At 39.6% G+C, this 24672-nt stretch overlaps 1 protein-coding gene across 2 annotated transcripts in view; it reads left to right on the forward strand.

The window, feature by feature from the left end:
* Nucleotides 1-24672, forward strand: part of LG08H10orf90 (linkage group 08 C10orf90 homolog) — a 367755-nt gene that overhangs the window by 106934 nt on the left and 236149 nt on the right. For both annotated transcript variants that reach the window (XR_012235628.1, XM_073595738.1), the window contains exon 3: nucleotides 4043-4973. Coding sequence is in view for 1 of the 2 variants with exons in the window: in XM_073595738.1 (XP_073451839.1) it covers nucleotides 4043-4973 (931 nt within the window). In the remaining variant the exon portion in view is untranslated. The remainder of the gene's footprint in view (nucleotides 1-4042; nucleotides 4974-24672) is intronic.

Here is a 24672-nt window from a genome sequence, read left to right on the forward strand (position 1 = left end):
TTTCTCTATCTGATTCCTTCACACGTGTGGCTCATCTGTGCTCACCTACGGGCCTTGTCTTCTATTCTGTGGACATTTATTTCCTTCTCTTCCATCACTTCCTGGCCCGCCTCCTTGTTTGCTTGTCTATATCAGACATGCTCAGTGTAACCCACATTGCCTGAGCAACTTCATAGTTCTCTGAGCTCCTGTTCGCATACCTCTTGTCCATACTGTGTCTGACTACCTGTGTACCGACCCCAAGTTCGTTTACCGTCTGTGCATGTTCACTGCCTGCCCTGGTGTAGGCTTGTCTTCTGGATTCCCTTTTGCCTGTTGCTTGTACTCTGCACACACGAGTGGTCTCTGCATCCTCGGCTAGGTGTATTTGGGGACCGCGACCTGGTTCCAGCTTGCTGCAAGTCCATCCCCACCATCAGGGGCTCTGGTGAAGAAGCAGGTTGGGGCTTAGATGCCCTGGGGAACCCTGAGTTGGTGATCTACAAGAGCTCACTACTGCAGACTCCTGACAACTGACATACTATAACATTACCTTAATTAGCCATCTGGATGACTAGACTATTCAGCCCCTACAACAGTGAATACAAAGGACACATTATCATAAGTATAAACACATCCCAGAAGGGTTTGCTAGGAGAGACAAAAGGTGTTCCAACTAGCACAATTAACAATACAAACAGTGATCTCCCCCCTCCTCAGCCTAGTAGGCAACAGACTATAGCAGGAGACCTCAGTAGCAGACTGTTCGGCTCTTACATTAAAGAACATGAAACAGGGGCCAATGTGACCAGCTATTTCAATTAACATGTATAGTTCAGAATCAAACAAACCAGGAATAGTCTTTATAAATTTCCTGGGAGATATTGTGGATAAATATTACTGTCCCATCTGAAGTAATCCACCACATTCTCAGTGTCCATTAACTGGTGGTCCATCATTAGAGAATGATCTGCTCTCTCCCTGGGCCATAGTCAGTGGGTAAGAGGCTTGTTCCTAGTCCTCTCCAGAAGCCCCTATCTTGGTTAGGTCTGTCACAGTGTGGAACTCTGCTTTAACAACAAGCTAGTTAGGTAGAATACATTTGTATCTAGTGGAGGAATTGTAGAGGCAGGCCTAAACATTTTTCTCTGAACAAGTTTTCTATAAAACCAACGTTTCGTGTTTTGACTGGAGTGTAGAGGTCCAAATGTATATTATCAGGCTATTTCTCGTGATTAGTGCTATAAAAAGATGTTGCTAGATCTTTTTACTAGATATAAATGTATTCAAATAATTAAAAGGCTTTTCAGAATAGACTTAAAGCAGTATTAAACCCAAAAGCAGACATGTATTATATTATTATTATTATTATAATAAAGGATTTATATAATGCCAACAGTTTGTTACAATACAATTCAATACAGGAGGAATCAGAAGGTCCTGCTCGTTAGAGCTTACGATCTAAAGGTTAGGGTCAAATGATACAAAACTGTGGGGGATGCGCTGATAAATAAAATCATAGTTGTTAGGTGCAGAGAAAAGTTTTCAGGGATTGCCTAACAGTGGATAGTGTTGGAGATAGTTGGACAAATTGGGGTAGGGAGTTCCAGAGGATGGGAGAGGCTCGAGAGAAGTCCTGGAGGCGAGTATAGGAGGAGGAGACAACGGAACTAGAGGTCTTGGGAGGAACTAAGTGAACAATTTTGTTGGTATTTTGAGACTAGGTTAGTGATGTAGCTGGGGGCCAAGTTGTGGATGGCTTTGTAAGATATTGTTAGTATTTTGAATTAAATTTGTTTGGTGAGTGGAAGCCAATTGAGGGATTGGTAGAGAGGGGTAGTGGACACGGAGCAGTTGGTAAGGTGGATGAGTCAGGCAGAAGCGTGCATGATGGACTGAATAGGAGATAGCCTATTTAAAGGTGATCCAGTGAGGAGGGAGTTGCAGTAGTTGAGGCGAGAGATAACCGGGAGTGGATTAGGAGCTTTGTGTTGTCATTGGTTAGGAAGGGGTGTATTTTGGAGATGTTGCGAAGGTCGAGGCAGCAAAGGTTGTAAAGTGATTGGATGTGGGGCCGAAAGGAGAGTTCAGAGTCAAGGATGACACCTAGCACCCTGGCATAGGGGGGATGGGTTGATGGTTGTGCCATTGATCTTGACAAAGAAGTCAGGGGAAGGGGCTCGTGGGGGAGGAAATATTATGAGATTGGTTTTGAATATATATTGCAGGTTACTAATCCTTAGATGTGATTGCATTCGTTTGCTATTTTAGGCTTTCTTCCATTTTCATCTGTTGACCAAGCCAGTAAGTCTGTTGCTCTCTTGCAGTTAAAGCTGTAGTAAACTCTTAACATAAAAAAAAAAAAAAAAAAAAAGATTTTCCTGCAAGGTAATGTGATAATGTGCTAGTATACATCACATACTAGCCCATTATGAAAGACTTACCTTAAAACGAAGCCCCCCAGCAGCGAACTATCGCCACTGCCAGGGCTTCCATCTTCACCCGGTCTTCCTTCCAAGTTAGTGGGCTCCAACCATTTGAATGGCCGAGCCGCCATGATATCACTCCTGCGCATGCACATGGAAGTTACAGTTGTGGCACTTCACTCTCAATGGATGGCACACTTGAGTATGCTCAAGTAACATTACCAGCTGCAAAACATGCAAATATCTACTAAACAGTGCACATTTAGGAGATATTCATGTTACCTACAGGTAAGCTTTATTATAAGCTACCCTGTAGGTAAAAGTAACAGAGCGGAGTTTACTACTACTTTAAGGGGATAAGATAGACCATTTAACACTGACAGGGGTGCTTAAAATGATTCGCTTTTATTTTATTTTATGTAATGTCAATGCCCACAGGCGTGTCCCCATAGTAAGCTGCTGCAGGGGGGAGGAGCCAAGAGCATCAGCGGGGGGACCGAGAAGAGAAGGATCAGGGCTGCAGGGGTGCAAAACCATTGCACAGAGCAGTTGAGTATAACATGTTTGTTATTTAAAAAACAAATATTACAATCACTTTAACAACTTCAATACTGGGCACTTTCACCCCCTTCCCGTTCAGGCCAATTTTCAGCTTTCAGCGCTGTCGTACTTTGAATGAAAATTGCGCAGTCATGCAACACTGTACCCAAATTAAATTTCTGATTTTTTTTAGAAAGATAGAGCTTTCTTTTGGTCACCACCACTGGCTTTTTTATTTTTTGCTAAATTTAGAAAAAAAAAATAACTCTTTCTGTTAAAAAATTTTGTAAATAAGTACTTTTTTCTCCTTCACTGATGTGCACTGATGAGGCTGCATTGAAGGACACTGATGAGGTGGCAATGATGAGGAGACACTAATATGCGGCACTGATGGGCACTGATAGGCGGCACTGATGGGCGGCATGAATAGGCGACACTGATCGGTGGCACTGATGAGCAGGCGCTGATGGGCACTGAAAGGCAGCACTGGCTGGCATCACTGCTGGGCACTGTTGGGGCTACACTGATGCCCTGATTATCTGTGCACGTCTCCCCTGTGAGAAAATGTCGCTGATCAGCTCTCCTCTCACGTTGTCAGTGTGAGGAGAGGAATGCCAATAACCAGCATTTCCTGTTTTACATGTGATCAGCTGTGATTGGACACAGCTGATCACATGGGTAAAGAGCCTCGTCATCGGCTCTTTACCGAGATCGGGGATGCGCTGTGTTCCAGGAAAACAGCGCATGGCCGATCGCCGCTCTGTGCGCCCTCTTGGGTGCACAACTGCAGTGAGAGTGGCATGACATCACCCCAGAATGAGAGAGACACCCTGCCACCGTCATTTGTCCATATGGCGGGCGAGAGATGGTTAAACTTTGCCTCATTTTTTTCCAGCTCTAAATTAGCTAAGTTTTTAGATCAAGGTTTATATTTTGCCTTGAGCAAGAGATCACATAGTATCATTTTCTACAAACCCCTCCAAATGAAAAACACTGTATTATAGAAAATAAAATTGGAATAATTAGAATTTTTTCGCTGACAAAAAAATCTTGGATTGCAAAATTCTAAGCTGATTGTATCTGTCCTTGTATTTCAGATGATTGATGAGAGTGATACTGAAGAAGATAGAAAGCTTGGTTCTGCACATTGTATGATCACCAAGGCTGGCATCACTTGCCGTCAAATAAAGCCATTTCTGACTAATTGCAATTCAGTTAGCTTTAACAGAACGTTCATGCCACTTCCCATCACATTAAAGCATCAAACCTCTTTGGATAAAACTATACATGGAACAGTCCTCCATCCTTCCAGCGAAGAGTGCAGCCCAGCTAAGAAGAAAGGATTTTCTTCTATTACAATTACAGCCAGAAGATATATTGCATCTTTAAGCCATGCTCCAAAGGAAATTACCACTGACCCAGCTTCTTCTCAGTGCAGAAGTAATGACTTATTAATGAAGGCTTCTGTTTCATCAGATGAACATGATCAGCAATGTAGATATTTAAATAGCGAAGAGTATAATACTAGGGCTCCCGAGCCTTGTGGATTTTTTCATTCTCATGAATTGCCACTGCAGCCCAGCGCAACGACTCTCAAATATTTAAACGGCATCCACAAGAAGAATTCAAGATTGTTCATCTCCGGTGTTCATATTAAAGTGGCTCATACGTTTCCAGGAAGCATTTATTACATAGACAGGTCTTTTTTTCTTCCTCTTGGTCAGGTAGCCAACCCAACGACATATAAATCAACAATGTATTTTAAAATACAGCCCAGGCCAAGAAGGCATACTGGGATTAGTAGATGTGAGACTCCGAAATTACCTGCTTACTCTCTCTGCCGCTATTTCTCAATGGCAGGTACTAAGGGAAATAGTAAATGTAAAGCAGATCAAACTCAGCCACCAAAACCAATCCTTGAAATTCAGTGTACACAGTATAAAGAGCATCAAGAGAGTCAAGAGGAGAATCAGAATCTTCACGACCATGAAGCAAGTCAACATGTTTCCAGTTATCGAAATATAAAAGGTGAGATTCACAGGATGGTAAATAGTATAGAGTAACTGTGTGCACAAAATTAGGGTGCCATCTTTTTAGCTCGACCAGTATTTCTTGACATAATGACATTTATTTTAATCCAGACCCAAGTTATGTTCAGCCTTTATACCAGATATAGTTATATGCAAAACAAACATTCATTTTCTTTCCAAGTGTTTTCTGATGCGTGGGTATGCCATTAAGACCTAAAGTGATAATAAAGTCTTGTTTTTTTTGTTTAAAAACATGGAGACACAGAGCCACTTCTCTGCCCTTTTCTCTCCTCATTGGCTCATTGACTTTGATTGACAGCAGCGGGCACAAATGGCGCTAATCAGGAGGGAGTTTCCCGGACAGCCGAAGCTCTCGTGCAACATTGGTGCAAAAATATAAATCTATAAAAATGTGTAAATGTGTCTTTAAGTAGCGGATCTGCTGCGGTCATAGATTGCCCACCAATAATGTAAGGTGAACAATATTACAGTAAAAAGGATAACTGTGCTGACCCTAAATGAGTGAATAATATTCATCAATAATCCATCAATAATTAATCATAAAATCAATCAAGTGCATATTTAGTGAACTACAGTAATATAGGGAAAATAATTTTTTACTTAATATAAAATATTGGTGAATGAATGAAAATCCTATGTTTAACAAAATGACAGTCCCAGTATTCCTCTTCAAGAACTGGTTATCCGAATCCACATCCGTTATTGGAAAACTTCCACCAATTCGTGAGACACCACCACCTTCTAAAATGAACACTCACCAGAAACAAAATAAAAAGACGTCTTTGGTTTATGCTAGGTTATACCACTCCACTCATATAAACATATCTGAAGATTTCCAAACAGTATGCCAGTAATCACTCCATGCATCTCCACATTGGTTGATCTCAGGATCACACAGAAAGCAAACTGCACTGAGTCTTTCCAGCGATACTTTTTGGGCTGTCTCCTGGAGTCGGCGTGCGATCCAAGCCTCGATATGGTGCGGGTTGGGGCAGGAAGTGACGTTGGTGTTACCCAAAAGCCTTTACGCTTTGGCATCCATTCATGTATCTTCAGGAAGCTAGAGCCGCCATCTTAGTTTAGATATTTATGCTCTTACTGCCCATTAATTGGCCAATCAATTTGCCGCAAAACTGGAAGTACATTTACTGCCATCTTAATTACTGGTGTTCTATGCCCTTTCTTAGATGTTATAGTTTTCTCCATTCCCCATATCTCCTTTTCCTATAAAACCGGAACTTAATGCCCCAGTTAGTGACCATCTGTTCCTTATCTATATTGTTGTGCATTAAATGTATACTCGCCCCAAAGGGATGTCTGGAAGGACCTTACAATCTTAGCATATATATAATACTTTACAAATCATTAAAACTTTAATACAAAGGTAATAAAACTATCAAAACCCCTTTTTTATAATTTATTGATTTCCTTGCGTATGCTACCATTATTAGAAATATATCTGTTTAAACTAAGCTAAAGCGCCAATAATACTCTATAGGTGACCATTAAAATAGAATAAATTAAAATTTAATTAAATTAAATCAAATCCAACTGAATTAGAACAAATTGGATTAGGTTAAATTAAATTAAGTTAAATAAAAAAACAATGTAATTACAATCAAACACAACCATGTTAAAATATAACATTGAAAAACTCTTCCCACATATTGGAATGCAGCTGTGGGCTACAGTACGTGGGGAGAACAGCGAGACAACTCTCCATTAGGATAGGAGAACATATTAAAAACATAAAGAAGGGTTTCAGGCACCACTGTGTCTCAAAGCATATATATCATACTTTAGCATATATATCATACTTTACAAATCAATACATTTACAAATTAAATGTCAAAACCCCTTTTTTATAATTTATTGATTTCCTTGCGAAGCCAGCTATTTACTATTAGCATAGCACCCAACTGTCCCTGATTTTGAGGGACTGTCCCTGATTTGGAGCAATGTCTCTCTCTCCTCTTCATTTTTCCCTCATTTTGGTCTGATCTATATAGTTGTATATAAAATGCACTTTTTATCCTTCAAAAAGTGTTTCCCAGTGCTAAACCTTTCATCCAATTTCTAAATTGCTGCATTTGTAAAGTTGAAAATCCAATATATCGGGTATCGCGGCTCCGGCGCTGTGAGTGGCCGGAGCCGCGATGTCGTCACTCCCTCGCATGCGCGCAGGAGACTTTTTTTCCGGCAAAGTCTGGCGGCTGCCGGGCTTTCAGCCGAGAATCCCCTGTGCGCATGTGCCGCTGCAGTCAGCTGCTCATTGCGAGGGGAATATCTCCTAAACCGTACAGGTTTAGGAGATATTTTTTTTACCTACAGGTAAGCCTTATTATAGGCTTACCTGTAGGTGAAAGTTAAAAAAAAAGGTATACAACCGATTTAAATAACCTTTTTCTTGGTTAATTCTCCTTTAAGAGGGTGTGACGGGGGCGTGTGCTATGCCTACATATGTTTGCTATTAGGTGTCCCTCATTCCCATCTCAAACTGTTGGGAGATATGTATTAGTAAACACTTTACGGGCAGCATTAATGGAGGTATTTTCATTTCTAGCTAATAGAAGGCTAGATTTGGGTGGTTTGTTTGAAAATTTTGACAGTACCACAGCGGTGAATTTAGAACAGTCTTTTAAACATTAAAAAAAATGCTATGGACAAACAAGTTAGGGTTTAGTACGACATCACCACACTGGAGAGATATAGGGATGCTAACATCACACCAAAGAGATTAAGATGGGATGTGGGACCCAATGATGGGTTAGTAGATGAGGAACTTGCCAAAATTTGGTATGGTTTTTTTCAATGGATGTGAGAACAGACTATTGGACATCATCATCAAAAGAAGAAGGATAAAATTAACCAAAATTGAGAGCAACATCAATAATATTAAGGAGAGTATGGTACCACATGTGTAAAGCAATGATTATAAAACTAGAGCCAGCAAACTACAGGAGTATCTAGTGAAAATGGATAATGAGGTAAAAAATAAAAAAGTAAAAAAAAATATCAAAGAGACAAAAAAGATTATGTAGCGGGAAAGGTATACAAATGGCAGGAAGATGACATACCAATTAATTCAAACAATACTTCCTCGAATGAAGATATGGAAGTACGAAGGCCCAATATAGAAGGAGCAAATACCGCATTGGGAAATATACCCACTACTAGCAAGAATAAAACATCAGACTCCACACCCAGCACAAGTACCCAAACCACAGTAGCTCAGAATAAGGCCACACCAAATAAAATAGAAGCGGGGGAAATGTAGTTAACCACTATCCCTACCAACCACTGACGGGTCACTACTCTAGCCCTTGGAGAGGAGGACCCAGAGGCAGAGGTAGAGGCTATTATAATCAAAATTACAGACCCCCACAATGGCAGGGGGAATGGAGGGACTGGAGGGAACCCTACAAGCCACCAATACCTACCTACCAAGCGAACGGGGGGGGGTTGGAACAGAAACCCACAAGACGGAGAGGCTGTAGAGGGGGAAGCAAAAAGAAAAAGAGAAAACGAGGAGAGGGTATTTTTAATTTAACAAACATAGACTTTTCACAGGAAGAGTTATTAGTATTAGATTAAGTAAGGAATTAAGTATGCACAAAGCAAATATTTTAATCAATTTGAAGCCTTTATAGATCTACAAAAATTTGTGAGAAAATTAAATTTGAAAATACATTTTTTGGAAAAAGGTGAAGTAATAAAACATACTAGTATAGACTATACACATAGTCAGTTGAGAAACAAATCACGTTCAACCCAAAATCCAATTCTAACCAGTATATAGAAGTTTTTTAAGAAAATGGTGGAAAAGGAAATTAAAGGTATTAAACCAAAACAAACTAAGAAGCAGGACAGAGTTTGGCAGAGCATTAAGAAATTACAAAAACAGAAAGATATAGTGGTAAGGGAGGGGGACTTGTCATTTTAACAAAAGAGGGTTACGCATTGGAATCGGACAGGCTAGTTAATGATACAACAACTTACCAACCACTAAATAAGAACCCCAATAAGGAATTAAGAACTAAATTAAAGGGGTTTCTAAACAACGGGATTTCAAATAAAATAATAAAGAAAAAAGAAGGCAGGTACTTGCTTCCAGAGGCACCAAAAGTGGCAGTAATTTACCAGGTTCCGAAGGTACACAAAAACAAAACTAGACCACCGGGTAGACCAATTATTAGTGGAATTGGATCTGTCCATTCCAGATTGGGAGAATACTTTGATGTATTCCTACAACCCCCAGCAGGGAAAGGGCAGGCATTCATTAGCAAGGATGTCATTAACACACTTAAGCAGGTAAGTGTTGATTCCACGCTTTTGGTGACCATAGACGTGGAATCTTTATACACTAATATAAAACAAACCGATGCACTGGCAGCAGTAGCATGGGCATTAAAGAACCAGATCTAAAGCTTAAACAGAGAACATTCTTATTGGAGGGCTTAAGGATGGCTATGGGAAACAATTTCTTTTGGCATAAACACAGACAAGTATTACAGACAAATAAAGGAGGTGGGTATGGGTAATAAATATGCTTCAAGTGTGGCCAACGTATTCTGAAACAAATGGGAGAAGGAGAAGATATTTGGAAAGTGTTGGCCACACATACAGGTATGCAAAAGATTTATAGATGACATACTGATTGTCTGGAAAGGCAGCCAGGACAACCTAAACAAATTTGTAAAGGCTCAAGTGAATATGGCATCAGGTTTACTGTAAATGTACATAAAACAACTATTAACTTTCTAGACCTGGAGATTTTTAAAAATGGGGGGCAGTTGAACACCAGAATGTACTTTAAGTATACAGACCATAACGGTTACATCCCTTTCAGCAGCTGCCATCACCCCCAGTGGAAAGGCCAATTCATCAGAATTAGGCATAATTGTGACCTGATGGGAGTCTCGCAACAAACAAGCGTCCTAACTGAAAGATTTGTGGACAAGGGTTATGAAAGGAGAGAATTGGAGTGTACCAGAGACAAAGTAGAAAGTCTGAATAGAGATATTATGCTACAAGAAAAAACAATGAAGAAAACAGAGAGAAATTAAGTGCCATTTGTGATGGGATTCAACACTGAGTACAGATTCCTAGAGGGAATTGTAAAGCAAAATTGGCCAATTATCTGTAATGACCCCCATTTAAGTAGGATTCTACCATCCAAACCTAAATTCATTGTGGTAAATGTACCTGACCCACCTAAAAAAATGGTAACCTTCTTTGACCATAAGGGTTTTTATAAGTGTGGCAAATGTAAACCCTGTAGAACTACTAACAAAGGAACAAGAAAAATAATGGAATTCCAATCAAACACAACCATATTAAAATATAACATTGAAAAACTCATCGCGTGCTGTAGTACTGACGTAACCTACATATTGGAATGCAGCTGTGGGCTACAGTAGGTGGGGAGAACGAGACAACTCTTTATTAGGATAGGGGAACATATTAAAAACATAAGGAAGGGGTTCAGGCACCATAGTGTCTCAAAGCATTTTAGGAACACACATAATAGAGACCCACGACACCTGAAATTTTATGCTATAGACAAAGTAGACCAAAATTGGAGAATTTCACATTTATGCAGGGAGATATCGCGTAACAAAATATGTGGAAAGAGAAAAATATCCTGGACGGCCGCACACCATAGAAGACATCTTTATTGATATGAAGAAATAAAATCCAAATGCAGTCACCTCATGTACAGGGAGGAACAGGAAAGATAGCTAACATGTTTCACGCCCCATCATGGCGCTTATTCATAGCTGAATGATTAAAGTTTGATCATGGGTATATATAGGGACTTCAGGTTTTGATAGCCAATCCAGAGATGGTCTCAAATAGAGACCTGCCCACATAATCAAACTCTAGACCGACACCCAAGAGATAGGAGACACCTGGGATGTGAAGTTGAATTTTAAATCAAAATTTGAAGACAAGCTAACATGACAATGTAATAATGCCTATAAAGGTCCACCAAACTAAAAAAGTTTACTAAGTGAACCAGTGTGCATATATATATGTATATACATGACACATGATTATTTTTACTATTCGCATTATTCAACTTCTCCCATTGTGTACATCCATAACCTTGGGATGAAGACCATGATAAATACTAAAACAATATTAAACAATAGCAAAGTACAAAGTAACAACACTAATTTTCAAATCATAAATGCTAAATAATCTCAAAGGAAAACTTGTGTATAAATGATGATAAACAAAATTCGTAAAAATGTAAAACATGCTGAAACCATACAAAATCGCAAAATCGCAAAATAACATATACAAGAAATTGATGTGAAAATACCAATAATCCTATTCCCAGCACTATCAATAATGTCTATACATATATACACATCATCCTGAAATATATAAACCTAATTACATTTGAAAATTGTGTAAATAAAACCTTGATTTTCGTTTAAAAATGATTATGTATAAATCATTATTCCCACATAAATCCATGCACTCAAGAAGAACGCAAGCCCCATTCAACGATGTCTGGAATCCATTCATATTGGATACATAAACAAAAAATATATCTCAAATTTGCAACAAACGGCCAAGAAAAAAAAGAGAAGAAAAAGACAAAAAATCGTCATCCAATGGGGAAGCATTTAAATGGTGCATGGAAAAGGTGGGAAAATAGAGAGGGACCCTAAAGGAGTTACGTTAACATCTTTTTAATAGACTAGCTATATGTGCTAAATAACGTAAACTTCAGACAGTGGTCCAAAATTTATAGAGATCTATAAATATTACCTGGATGGCTATGCAAGGAACAGTAAACAAAGAGCAATGATCTCGTTGTACCTGTAACTGCTATGGGAAAGGTGGTCACGCTACTGATTTTCTCAGTTGAATCTCAAAGAACCCTAGAAAATCAACAGATATTGTGTGGATAGATGTGTAGGAGACATAGTCTCTCTATACTTGGTGCAATAACATGATTAAGATGATAATTTTGTTACAAAAACTATAATTTAAACTTCCAGGCTCTAAGTAGATCACAAACAGCAATGGATCACCAAATATATATAAAATCACAAAAAAATCACAAAAAACGCACAAATCGCAAAAAGTCGCAGAATCACAAAATATCGCAAAAAAATCGCAAAAAATCAAAAAACATCGGGAAAAAAACGAAAAAAACATGGAAAAATGCACAAAATTGATAGCAAATCGGAAGAACAAAAAACAAAAAATCGAAGTGAAAGATGGCCACTGACAAATATAAACCAGGGAGCATTACGTCATATACTAAATATATTTAGGCTAAGGTATCACGATAGACACACATGTATGTGAGATATTGTGGGAGTCAATGTGACCTAAATCAATCAATATGTTATTTGGATTCAATAGAGTATACACATGGGCATAACACGGTGCATATCTATTGATAAAAGTGGGACACGTCCCATTCAAAATTGAGGCCGGTGGGACGTCTAGTATTTAGATTAAAAATCCACCGAACCTCTTGTTTGCACAATATGCCAAATTTGTCCCCACCTCTAGGAGGTTTAACAATTTTTTCAATGCCTTGAATGGTCAGGCTGGAAGTATCCTTGAAATGAATATCAACCCAATGGCGAGCAATGTTAGTGGCATGTTCCTTCTCTATGTCATAGAGGTGATCGTAAAGACGATCCCTCAGTCTGCGAGTGGTCCTGCCAACATATTGAATAGAGCAAATGGTACATGTGATGACATAAACTATGTAACGCGTGTTGCAATTGATGAAGGACTGTATTTTATATGATTTGCCTGTTGAAGTAGATGTGACAGTGTCACCCCCTTTTATGAAGGGACAATATGTGCAAGACCGACCACCGCATCTATATGTTCCCTTAAACTGCAGCCAATGAGCAGTTTGTTTTTTGCTAATGTAAAGGCTAGGGGACAAAAGTCCACCTAAAGAAGGTGCTTTCCTTGATACTGTACGTATGCCTTTATTTAAAATTTGAGAATAGCTATGATCGTTAGACAACACCGGCAGATATTTGGTAACTATTTTCTTTATTTTATGAAATTCAGCACTGTACGGAGTGGAAAATGTTGGAACAAAATGGGATTTTTCTGATCTATTCCGTCTACTGTGGTTACTGGGTTTGTCCATTAGCAAATTGGCCCGAGGTGTTTTATTTGCAATGGACAAAGCCCTATTGATAGCTGACCTGGGGTAACCCCTAGCTTCAAATCTAGATGACATATGTATGGCCTCCTGTTCAAAATCTATTTGTCTGGTGCAAAGTCTTTTCAGCCTTAGAAATTGGCCCACTGGAATACTTTTGATGGTATGGGTCGAATGGCTAGAGTCTGCACGTAGAAGAATATTACCCGCAGTGGGCTTTCTATAGAGATTTGAAATTATTTCATTGTTGTCTCCTGTGAGCTTAACATCTAGAAACTCTATAGACTTTGATTCATGTTGTCCTGTAAATTTTAAATTTAAAGCATTATCATTCATATACTCCAACCATTGATCTAAACAGATGTGTGGCTCAGAGACAATGAACAGGAGATCGTCTATATATCGACAATAGAATGCAGTGTCTTTTCGACGGGGACTTTCAGGTCCAAAAATGCGGGACCTCTCCCACCATCCCATATACAAATTGGCCAGGGATGGTGAGAACTTAGCTCCCATAGAGGCCCCGCACTTTTGGAGGTAAAAGTCCCCGTCGAACATAAAAAAGTTATGTGTAAGGAGATATTCCAGGCACATGATAATGAACTCCTGTGAAGCCAGAGAGAAGTTTCCTGATCTCTTTAAGAAGAAGGATACCGCCTGTAGACCCAGGGCATGTGGAATTGAAGAGTACAGGTTGGAAAAATCACATGTTATCCAACTGTAATTTTCATTCCATGTTAAACCACTAAGTTTAGATAAAAGTTGTTTGGTGTCACGGAGGTGACCTGGCAGCTCCACTACCAATGGTTGCAGTTGCTGATCCACCCAATGACCCAATCTCTCATTTAGTGAGTCTATGCCTGCCAGGATCGGTCTCCCTGTGAGGGGAGTTAACCCTTTGTGTAGTTTAGGGAGATGGAGGAAAATTGGCATAACAGGAAACATAGGTATAAACATATCCTTCTCTTTTTGTGTGAATAGACCCATTCGGATGGCTCGATCCAACAATGAGGAGAGCTCTGCCCTAAATGACTCAGTAGGGTCACCCCTTAATTTGCAATAGGTAGTGGTGTCCGATAGTTGTCGCATGGCCTCATCTCTGTATGTGGCCGCATTCATGACAACCTGAAAACCTGAAAACCTGAAGTCCCTATATATACCCATGATCAAACTTTAATCATTCAGCTATGAATAAGTGCCATGATGGGGCGTGAAACATGTTAGCTATCTTTCCTGTTCCTCCCTGTACATGAGGTGACTGCATTTTGATTTTATTTTTTCATATCAATAAAGATGTCTTCTATGGTGTGCGGCCGTCCAGGATATTTTTCTCTTTCCACAAGCTTGTGCAGAGCCAGCACCTGTGAGTTCCATTAGGGCGGGTGTCTTGATACGGATTTGAGAGACTGGAGCGGCAATCTTTTGCTTATGATTTTCGCTTAACAAAATATATTGGATTTTTAAATTCAACACGATAAAACCTAATGGGTTGAATGTAGAATTGGATATCAACTGTTTTATAGAAGATTATTAGATTAATTACCCATTTTTCATTTAATTTTAATTTAAATTTCTATTCTATTTTTAATAATATATAATTATTTTTTATTTAACTTAATTTAATTTAATCTAATCCAATTTGTTCTAATTCAGTTGGATTTGATTTAATTTAATTTATTCTATTTTAATGGTCACCTATGGTATTATTGGCGCTTCAGCTTAGTTTAAACAGATATATTTCTAATAACGGTAGCATACACAAGGAAATCAATAAATTATAAAAAAGGAGTTTTGACAGTTTTATTAAATTTGTATTAAAGTTTTAATAATTTGTAAAGTATTATATATATGCTAAGATTGTAAGGTCCTTCCAGCCTTCCCTTTGGGGCGAGTATACATTTAATGCACAACAATATAGATAAGGAACAGATGGGCACTAACTGGGGCATTAAGTTCCAGTTTTATAGGAAAAGGAGATATGAGGAAAGGAGGAAACTATTAGATCTAAGAAAGGCCATAGAACACCAGTAATTAAGATGGCAGCAAATTGATTGGCCAATGAATTGGCAGTAGGCATAAATACCTAAACTAAGATGGCAGCTCTAAGTTTCTGAAGACGCATGATTGGATGTGAAACGCGTAGAGGCTTCTCGGTAGCTTCTCGGTAACGCCAACGTCACTTCCTGCCCCAACCCACACCATATCGAGGCTTGGATCGCACGCCAACCCCAGGAGACGGAACGGCGCATGTTAGCCCCAAAAGTATCACTGGAAACACTCAGTGCCGGTCTATAGGCACTATATTTGTGAGTGAAAATCTTTTACATCTATTTTATTGATGGAATAAAGCATAATATTTTGCGGGGGGGGGGATTAACTGAACTTCACCCTTATAGATAAACTTCAGGCAAACAGATAAGCAAAAAGTGGAAATACATATATAGGAACTGTTTCACTGGCCGATAGACTTGCATCTCTCTGATCTTAAAACTCCTGTCGGAAAACACAATCAGAACCTTGACCTGCACTGCACTGTGACAGCACATCTCGTTCAGTCTGATCTCTCTTCCTGTGCAGTGCAGAGGAGTCTGGTTAACGTCTAGGGTTGGCCTTCCCTCTTCTAGTTTGCATGCTCCTGTTTATTGGAATACAGGAGGCTGATATAAAGACAGGTAAAGGGATTTACATTAAATTACATTACATATTAAATTTTTTAATGAATACATTATGCATTAATTAGTGTTTTTAATATCCGTCTGGAGTTTGACTATAATCTGATACTAAATAACCACAATACACCGTGCTTACAATATTATGAGGATATAAAGGTATATGACAGGCAGGAACTAGTACAGTTCACTGGAAATTAAACTTTAAAACAATAGTGTCATAGGTGCAACATTTTTTATAGCTCCCAATGAGTCATTTTCAATATGTGTTAAAATTCCAAAGTATGGGATCCAACCCGTGCAATTTTTACACACAAGAGGTGCTATAGAGGTCCTCCACCAAGAGCAAAGCACACACTGACCCTTACCCTAAGTAGTGGACCACCTAATATAATGGTAAAATACGTTCAATTAACCCAGCCCCAAGCCACAATATCCACAGGATCACTGGATGTCCTTAACCTCACTAACAGGAGGGCTTCCAACGGAAAAAGGACCTCAACGCATGTGAGGTACGGAGGTAGATAAAGAACAAAACATAGGTATAAAACCTGCATATCAATCCATAAGAGCAGCGAGAAAGTTTCCAACCATAAAGATGGATGACTTCCACAGCGTGGCGACGTCACGTAACCAAGCTCCAACCAACGCAGGGGCGTCATGCCCTGATGCGTCTGTATGATAAAACGTGTTGGGTGGAGCTTGGTCACGTGATGTTGCCGCGCCATGGAAGTCATCTATCTTTATGGTTGGAAACTTTCTTGCTGCTCTTATGGATTGATATGCAAGTTTATACCTATGTTTTGTTCTTTATCTATCTCCATACCCTGCATGAGTTGAGGTCCTTTTCTGTTGGAAGCCCTCCTGCCAGTGAGGTAAAAGACATCCAGTGATCCCATGGATCTTGTGTCTTGGAGCTGGGTTAATTGAACGTATCTGACCATTATCTTAAGTGGTCCACTACTGAGGGTAAGGGTCAGTGTGTGCTTTGTTCTTGGTGGAGGACCTCTATAGAACCTCTTGTGTGTGAAAATTGCACAGGTTGAATGCCATACTTTGGAATTTTTACACATATTGAAAAGGACTCTCATTAGGAACTATATGTGAAAGCGCCACACCTTTGATACTATTTTAATCTGATAAACAGATGATAAAAATGGCATTTTTTTAACATGTATGTGAAACTGTAATCAAGACACAGAACAGCAAGCAAGTAAAAATATAAAACTTCAAAAACGGTTCTATAGCTTGTAGTTAAAGGTTCAGTTTTTCAATAAGGCTAAAAAAATGGTTGTACAATAGATAAGATAAATACTCACATTGGAGGCAGTTGTGGTTTTGGCTACCTATGAGCATTAGACCCTGTCTTCCTATATCTTGTCATAGAAGGTATACTTCTAAAACAGAAGATAGCCTAAACAAAAGTCCAATATGATCCACAAAAGCTTCAATAATATATTTTATGGTGTCTTCAGCAAATGTAAACCTGCGCTCATTGAAGTCTGTCAATTTCTTGCTGCCATTTTTTCAGTGTAGTGTACATAGTTATATCAGCTAGGCTGAAAACAGAAGACAGATGATCATCAATTACGTCCATCAGTTCTGCTTCAGAAGAACACAAAAGGAAAAAGCCTGGCAGATGCTGTCAATCTTTCCTCACTGGTGGAACCATCCTTCCTGACCCCATAAATGGAGGATGGATTGCTTTTCCTGGGTCAAAACAACCCCATACTATTTGTATATTTAGAAGTGTGCATATGATAAGTTGTATGGAAGCAATCTAGTTTCTTTTTAAACCCTGTTATTGATTTTACCATGATTATTTCTTGGGTAGCGTATTCCATACTACATCTTAAAGCCCAACTACCCCCCCCCCCCCCCTTCACATTATGATGTGTAAGTGCTCTTCTATGCAATATTCCTTATGAGCCCAGGAAGTGTGTTGATGCATCCCCATTGACAACCTGGGCTTACAGAAAGTGAGTTGATAGACACGGGAATAATTCAACCCAGAGGAGCAGCAGCAGCAAGAAGTGAGGTGTCTGCAGGGGAGAGAGTCGGGGGAAGGTGAGTATTGCAGTGCAAGTTGCATTTTTTAATTTTTCATGGGTTAATCATATAAATTGTTGTTTGTTTTTTAAAGCTGGAGTTGGGCCTTAAAGTAAAAATACACTTTTATAACAAAAATCTGGGCTCCACAAGCTATTCAAACCTAAAACCCCATGTCGGTGCTTAACTCTTTGTGGCAACCTTCTGCAGTGTTTACATCCTGGGTGCCGAGAAACCCATCTTAATAGCATCTGCTGTGCCCAATGACATGCAGCACAAAGCAAAGCAGGCCTATGCAGCCTCAGAATGGTCATCCACACTGCACAATTAGGGCTCATGCCCATCATGTGCAGTGACCAGCAGTTTTCTGCACCAAATCAACAAAGGTCGCTGCAAAGACACGCACAAAATAGTGGTTTTCTTTGGGCCTCATTTACAACAAGATATTGTGTACATGTGCATTGAGTTAAAATGCAACCTGTCTACATTTTACTGCAACACACATGAACATAGGTAAGTGCAACACAAAAAAAAAAGGGTCAGGATCCTTTTCCTGCCCAGGCAAACACGAGCTGCACCACACGCAATAGTGTGAACCTAACTTTACACTGGAATCTGATCATTATGAACTCCCATCACACATCTATCACTCCCACTTTCCTTTGTTAGGCAGAAGAGTCATTATTTTGGGAAACACATGTGGCTGGCTATCTAGACTGACAAGCTATACACTGACCTCTAAGGCTGACTGACTTGCAGTAAAATGGATGTACAGTGACCTGTATTGATGCACATTTTGACGTGTGTTGACCTGTATTTTAGTGCACAATACAATGCTATGCATTTTATATGTTCCCAGTGACATCACATCCTGTTCCTGTTTGTGGGTCAGGGACATAATTAATGAAAAGACAACGTTTTTTTCTTTACTTGCGTTGCACTGTGTTGACGTGTGCGCTAAAATGCAGATCATTGCATTACTAGTGTGAATTAAATACTATACTGTTAACACCTTCCACCCTCAGGGCTCTCCCATTCTGACAAATATACATGTGGCGCTGGTACTGAAACAGATCCTATAGTACTGAAGTCCAAGTGGGCAGTGGGCTGCTATGCAGCCTAAAAATAGTCTATTGATTCAGGGCCAGCCTTAGAAGGGAAGCAGAAGCGGTCTCCAAGATATGCAAGAAAAAACAAATGCAGGCGCCTCTGAGTTAGACTGTAATGTGTGTATTAATAAAAACACATAGTAGCTTACATCTAGGTAAACAAGGAAGGGTACATCTGTGGGTAAACCCTCTGTGGGGCATCCATCACACTGGTCAGTAGAAGGTATACTGTCTCAGCTGTCTCAGCCGCTCTGTAGGCTCTCCTGGCCGGCAGGAACTGACCAGTGTGATGGATGCCTCACAGAGTGTTTACCCACAGATGTACCCTTTCTTGTTTACCTAGATGTAAGTTACTATGTGTTTTTATTAATACACACTTTACAGTCTAACTCAGAGGTGCCTGCATTTGTTTTTTCTTGCTCTCACGTTCTGGGTGGATGTCACATGACATGGCATCCTCTCAAAAAGCAGGGCCGCGCAGCAGCGTGATCTGTCACCAGCTGTGTCCACCGGACACAGCCGGTGACTGATCACTGCACTGGCCCGCTGCCAGTGTCATGTGATCTCTATGACAAATCACAGCAGATCACATGACAGTTGTAAACAATGGATGGCTTCCTTTCATGCCATCCATCGTATTCAATTGTGTTGCTAGCTGTGATTGGTCACAGTGAACACATGGTACAGACAGGCCAATCACATTCTTTGGTATAGGCAATTGTAATGTGTAAAGAAAAGACAATCCTGATCACTTCCCCAGCGTAGTACAGTGTTACTATGGTAACAATGTATTGCTCTGGTCACAGTGCATTAGAAAAAAATTTTCTAAAAAAAATTGCAAAAAAAAAATGTAATAACAAAAAAAAAAGCAATACATTTCTTTTTTACATACTGTCACCAGTCAATGTCCCTGATCACTGGCACACCAGTAATATGACAATGCTGTACGGCACGGGTGACAGTATGTAGAAAAAAAAAAAAAAAAAAAAAAAATATATATATATATACAATAGTTTGTGGACTCTATAACTTTCCTACAGACGAAATAATATACACTGATTTGGGTTATTCTCACCAAAGAAATGTATCAGAATACATTTTGACCTAAATTTATGAAGAAAGATTATTTATTTGCAAAATGTTATAACAGAAACAAAGAAAAACGTGTTTTGTTATTTTTTTCAAATTTTCTGATGTTTTTCATTTATGTAGCAAAAAATAAAAAACCCAGTGGTGATTAAATACCACCAAAAGAAAGCTCTATTTATGTGAACAAAATTATAAAAATTTCATATGGGTACAGTGTTGCATGTCTGTGCAATTGTCATTCACAAGTGTCACAGCGCTGAAAATTGGCCTTGGCAGGAAGGGGGTAAAAGTGCCCTGTATTGAAGCTGTTAAAAAATTTTACCAGTTCAGAAAAAGAGAACTTGTAATTATTTGACAACATTTCTGCCGTATTTATAGTAGATTTATTATGGGTTACTTTTTTATACAGCCAGAGATTCCCTTTCATATATGGGCCTAGATGTGTAACCTTACATTTAAAAACATGAAATGGATGGTTGGGTTGGTTACTATGGGCCATACATTTTTATCATTAGCTTTTCTCCCCTTTCCCAGTAGTATACAGATATTTAGCTTCAATAGCACATATGAGATAAGGCTCATTACATGCAGATTTCTAATCTAGTAATAATGGTCATTTTTATGTTCTGGAACATTTGTAGCAAAACCTGCCAATGAATGTTATCCCTGTAGTCCTGCATGAGTAATTAAACATTCATAAAGAGAACAGGTGCGTTCCACATCATACGCATTTTAGCATGGATAAATATATATTTTTTAATAATCTTTAAATAATCTGAACCTATTTTATACAGCATGACTGATTGATCGTATGCAATACATTCCAGTGCGTACAGCAAGCAAAGCCTGTATCATAGTGCACCCTCTGGCCTACTGATTACAAGCTAACTACAGTATACTGCATTTTCAGAAAGTTCTCATTGTGAGCCATTATTGTAACTTTTTATCTCACTGTCTAGATTTTTCATATTGGATGTTTCAGAGTTTGAGGAGTATTGCCTCATGCATACAGAAGTTAAAAAAGCATTTTTTTATTTACGGTCCTGAATTCAGGTGTATTGTTTTCAATGGAGAATTGCACATAGGTGCGTAAATATGAACTGCAATCAGATTCGTCATCACGTACACATGTAAACACACATGTACATGGATGTAAAAAGTGCATTTTGGTTTTGGGGGAAAAGAAAAAAAAACATAATTAAGACAAGCATTTTACTGAAAAATGTAAAACTGTCAGATGTAAATAAAAGAGATTTGTTCACAAGGTTGCAGGCACCTTGCTGGACTTAAAAAAGAGTCCCCCCCCCCACACACACACCAAATATTAAAAGTCAGCAGCTACAAATACTGTAGCTCCTGACAATTAGCGCACTTACCTGTCCAGGCATCACCATCTCGGCTAAGGTAAACAGGCAGTGAAGCCTTGCAGCTTTACAGCCGGTTTCCTACTGCATGTGCGAATCGCGCTGCACTCTGTGAATGGGTCAGCTGTGGGGGGGGGAGGAGGGAGGGGCCAAACTTCCAACTCACTTCGCCATGGCGAACTGAGCCGAAAGCGGGAGCAGGTACCTGTCAAAACCTGTCCCCCCCCCAAAAGGTGCCAAATGTGGCAGCGGAAGGGGGGAGGAGGCAGACAAATGGAGCTTCCCCTTATGGGTGGAGCTGTACTTTAACTCATAGGGGTTGATTTACTAAAGGCAAATAGACTGTGCGCAAAAGTGCAGTTGCTCTAGAGCTTAGTAAATGACATAAAGCTTCAGTTTGCAAAGAATATCCAATCACATGGCAGAAAAATATAAAAATTAAAAAAAAAAAAACAGCATTTTTGCTTGTACATGATTGGATGATGGAAGTCAGCAGAGCTTCTGCTCATTTGGAGCAACTGCTCTTTGCAAAGTGCAAAGTCTATTTGCCCTTAGTAAATCAGCCCCATAGTGTGCCAGCACATTTTACAAAATGGCTGAATTCCTGGAGTTCAGCTCTAATGCCGCGTACACATGAGCGGACTTTTTGATGGACTGGGTCCCACAGTCTTTCCGACAGACTTTGCAGCGTACGTCCGCCGGACTTTCAAACGAACGGACTTGGACACACACGATCACACCAAAGTCCAACGGATTCGTATGTGATGACGTACGACTGTACTAAAATAAGGAAGTTGATAGCCAGTACCCAATAGCTGCCCTAGCGTCGGTTTTAGTCCGTCGGACTAGCATACAGACGGGCGGATTCGAGTCCGTTGGAAAGATTTGAAACATGTTTTATTTCTAGGTCCGTCTGACTTTTGGGAAAAAAAGTCCACTGGAGCCCACACACGATCGAATTGTCCGACGGAGTCCGGTCTGCCGGACCAAGTCTGCCGGAGAGTCCGCTCGTGTGTACACGGCATAAGGGTCACGATGGTGATGTGTGGATGTCCAAATACAGGATTCCAGATAACAATTGGAGTTCATTTCCTGAGGCTTATTGCTAGTAGAGATTAATTCATGGACACATATAAACATTGATATATTGCATTTCATTTTGAGTTTACAGTAAACCTTGTATTGTGAGCATAATTCGTTACAGAAACGGGCTTGCAATCCAAAGCACTCGTATATCAAAGCGAATTTCCACCTAAGAAATAATGGAAACTCAGATTATTCCTTCCACAACCATTTATTCACAAGTCCTTCTGTCTATAGTCCACATAAAAAGTTTGTAGCAATGTGACTTCAAGGCAACTTCAGGGAAAGCCTGGGTAATCTTCCTGTAATTTTGGATCCAGATCACATCAATAACATGAGGATCCGTCTTGGAGGCAACTTCCATCAACCACTTCAGCCTTGGAAGATTTTACCCCCTTCCTGACCAAAGCACTTTTTACAATTTGGCACTGTGTCGCTTTAACTGACAATTGCATGGTCGTGCGACGATGTACCCAAACAAAATTTGCGTCCTTTTTCCCCACGAATAGAGCTTTCTTTTGGTGCTGTTTGATCACCTCTGCGGTTTTAATTTTTTGCGCTATAAGCAAAAAAAGAGCGACAATTTTGAAAAAAAAACTATATTTTTTACTTTTTGCTATAATAAATATCCCCCAAAATTAAAAAAAAAAAAAAAAATTTCTTCATCAGTTTAGGCCAATATATATTCTTCTACATAGTTTTGGTAAAAAAAACCCCGCAATAAGCGTACATTGATTGGTTTGCGTAAAAGTTATAGCATCTACAAACTATGGGAAAGATTTATGGCATTTTTATGGCCTTTTTATTATTTATTTATTTTTTACTAGTAATGGCGGTGATCTCGATTTTTAGCAGTACTGCGACATTGCGACGACCAGATCGGACACTTTTTTGGGACCATTGACAATTATACAGCGATCAGTGCTATAAAATGCACTGATTACTGTGTAAATGTCACCCGCAGGGAAGGGGTTACGACTAGGGGGCGATCAAGGGGTTAACTGTGTGTTCCCTCAGTGTGATCTAACTGTGTGGGGATGGGAGTGACTAGGAGAGGAGACATATTGTTTTTCCTACTTAGTAGGAACAAAGGATATGGCTCCTCTCCTCTGACAGCACAGGGATTTGTGTGTTTACACACACAAATCCCCATGCTGGCGCTCATGCACACGATCGCAAGTGGCCGGCGGCGATCGTGCCTGCCGGCCACGCGCATCGGGTCCCCTTCCCTGCAGCGGGCACGCGCCCGCCCTCTGGTGGCTGAAAAAGCATATGACATACCCGTATGGGGTTTCGCCCAGGGGAGCCATTCTGCTGCAGTATATCTGCGTGAGCCGGTCGTGAATCGATTAAAGTCTATGGGCACAAGTCGGATAGAAGTCACCTTAGAAGTAGTACAGAAAACTTTTTTAAAGTTGGAGTGACTTTAGTAGTGCTAATTAAGACAGCTCTCCTTGACTAACATGGGATTTCACATGTCACACGACATGTGAAGTCTCACAAGTCGGATCCCAAGTCGCAGCAGTGTGAATCGAGCCTAAATGTTGTACCTTTATTAAATGTAACCATATTGCTACACTTAGAGGCGCTTCTCTTCTATTTCATACTCAGTTGTGACATGACACTACTTGTATTGCAAGCAGGGCTTTTTTTAAAATGTATAAAATAAATTTTGCTTGTCTTGTAAAACACTTGCAGGCCAAGTTACTTGCAATCCAAGGTTTTACTGTAGTTTGTATTTTATTGTGTTTAAGCACTTTATTGCAGTGCTGCCTTGGGATGTATTTGCATTCATAATTTATTACTATTATGTATTCCTTTGGATGTATGTGAAGCTTGCATGGAATAACAGATTGCTTTGTTAACAGTAAGGTGCAAACATTTTAGTTAAAACACATTTGCATTGATGTGTGGTATTGAAAAACACCCTCCTGCCTGCATGCCTGAGCTAAGGGCAAATGGATTCCAGAAAGTAAATGCTATATGAATCATCTGCCCTTACTAAAGATATCCATGGCCAGAAATGCTAAGAGGTGTTTTCAAAGTCATTACTCAGCACAATAAAACATGGAGACATGGATGGATGGGCGAGTTTGCTTTGAATATTAAAAATGTATAAAATAGGTTTTTGGTTTGTGGTGCTCAGATGCAGTCTGGA

This window comes from Aquarana catesbeiana, linkage group LG08, assembly GCF_042186555.1.
Source record: "Aquarana catesbeiana isolate 2022-GZ linkage group LG08, ASM4218655v1, whole genome shotgun sequence".
NCBI classification, from domain to species: Eukaryota; Metazoa; Chordata; class Amphibia; order Anura; family Ranidae; genus Aquarana; species Aquarana catesbeiana.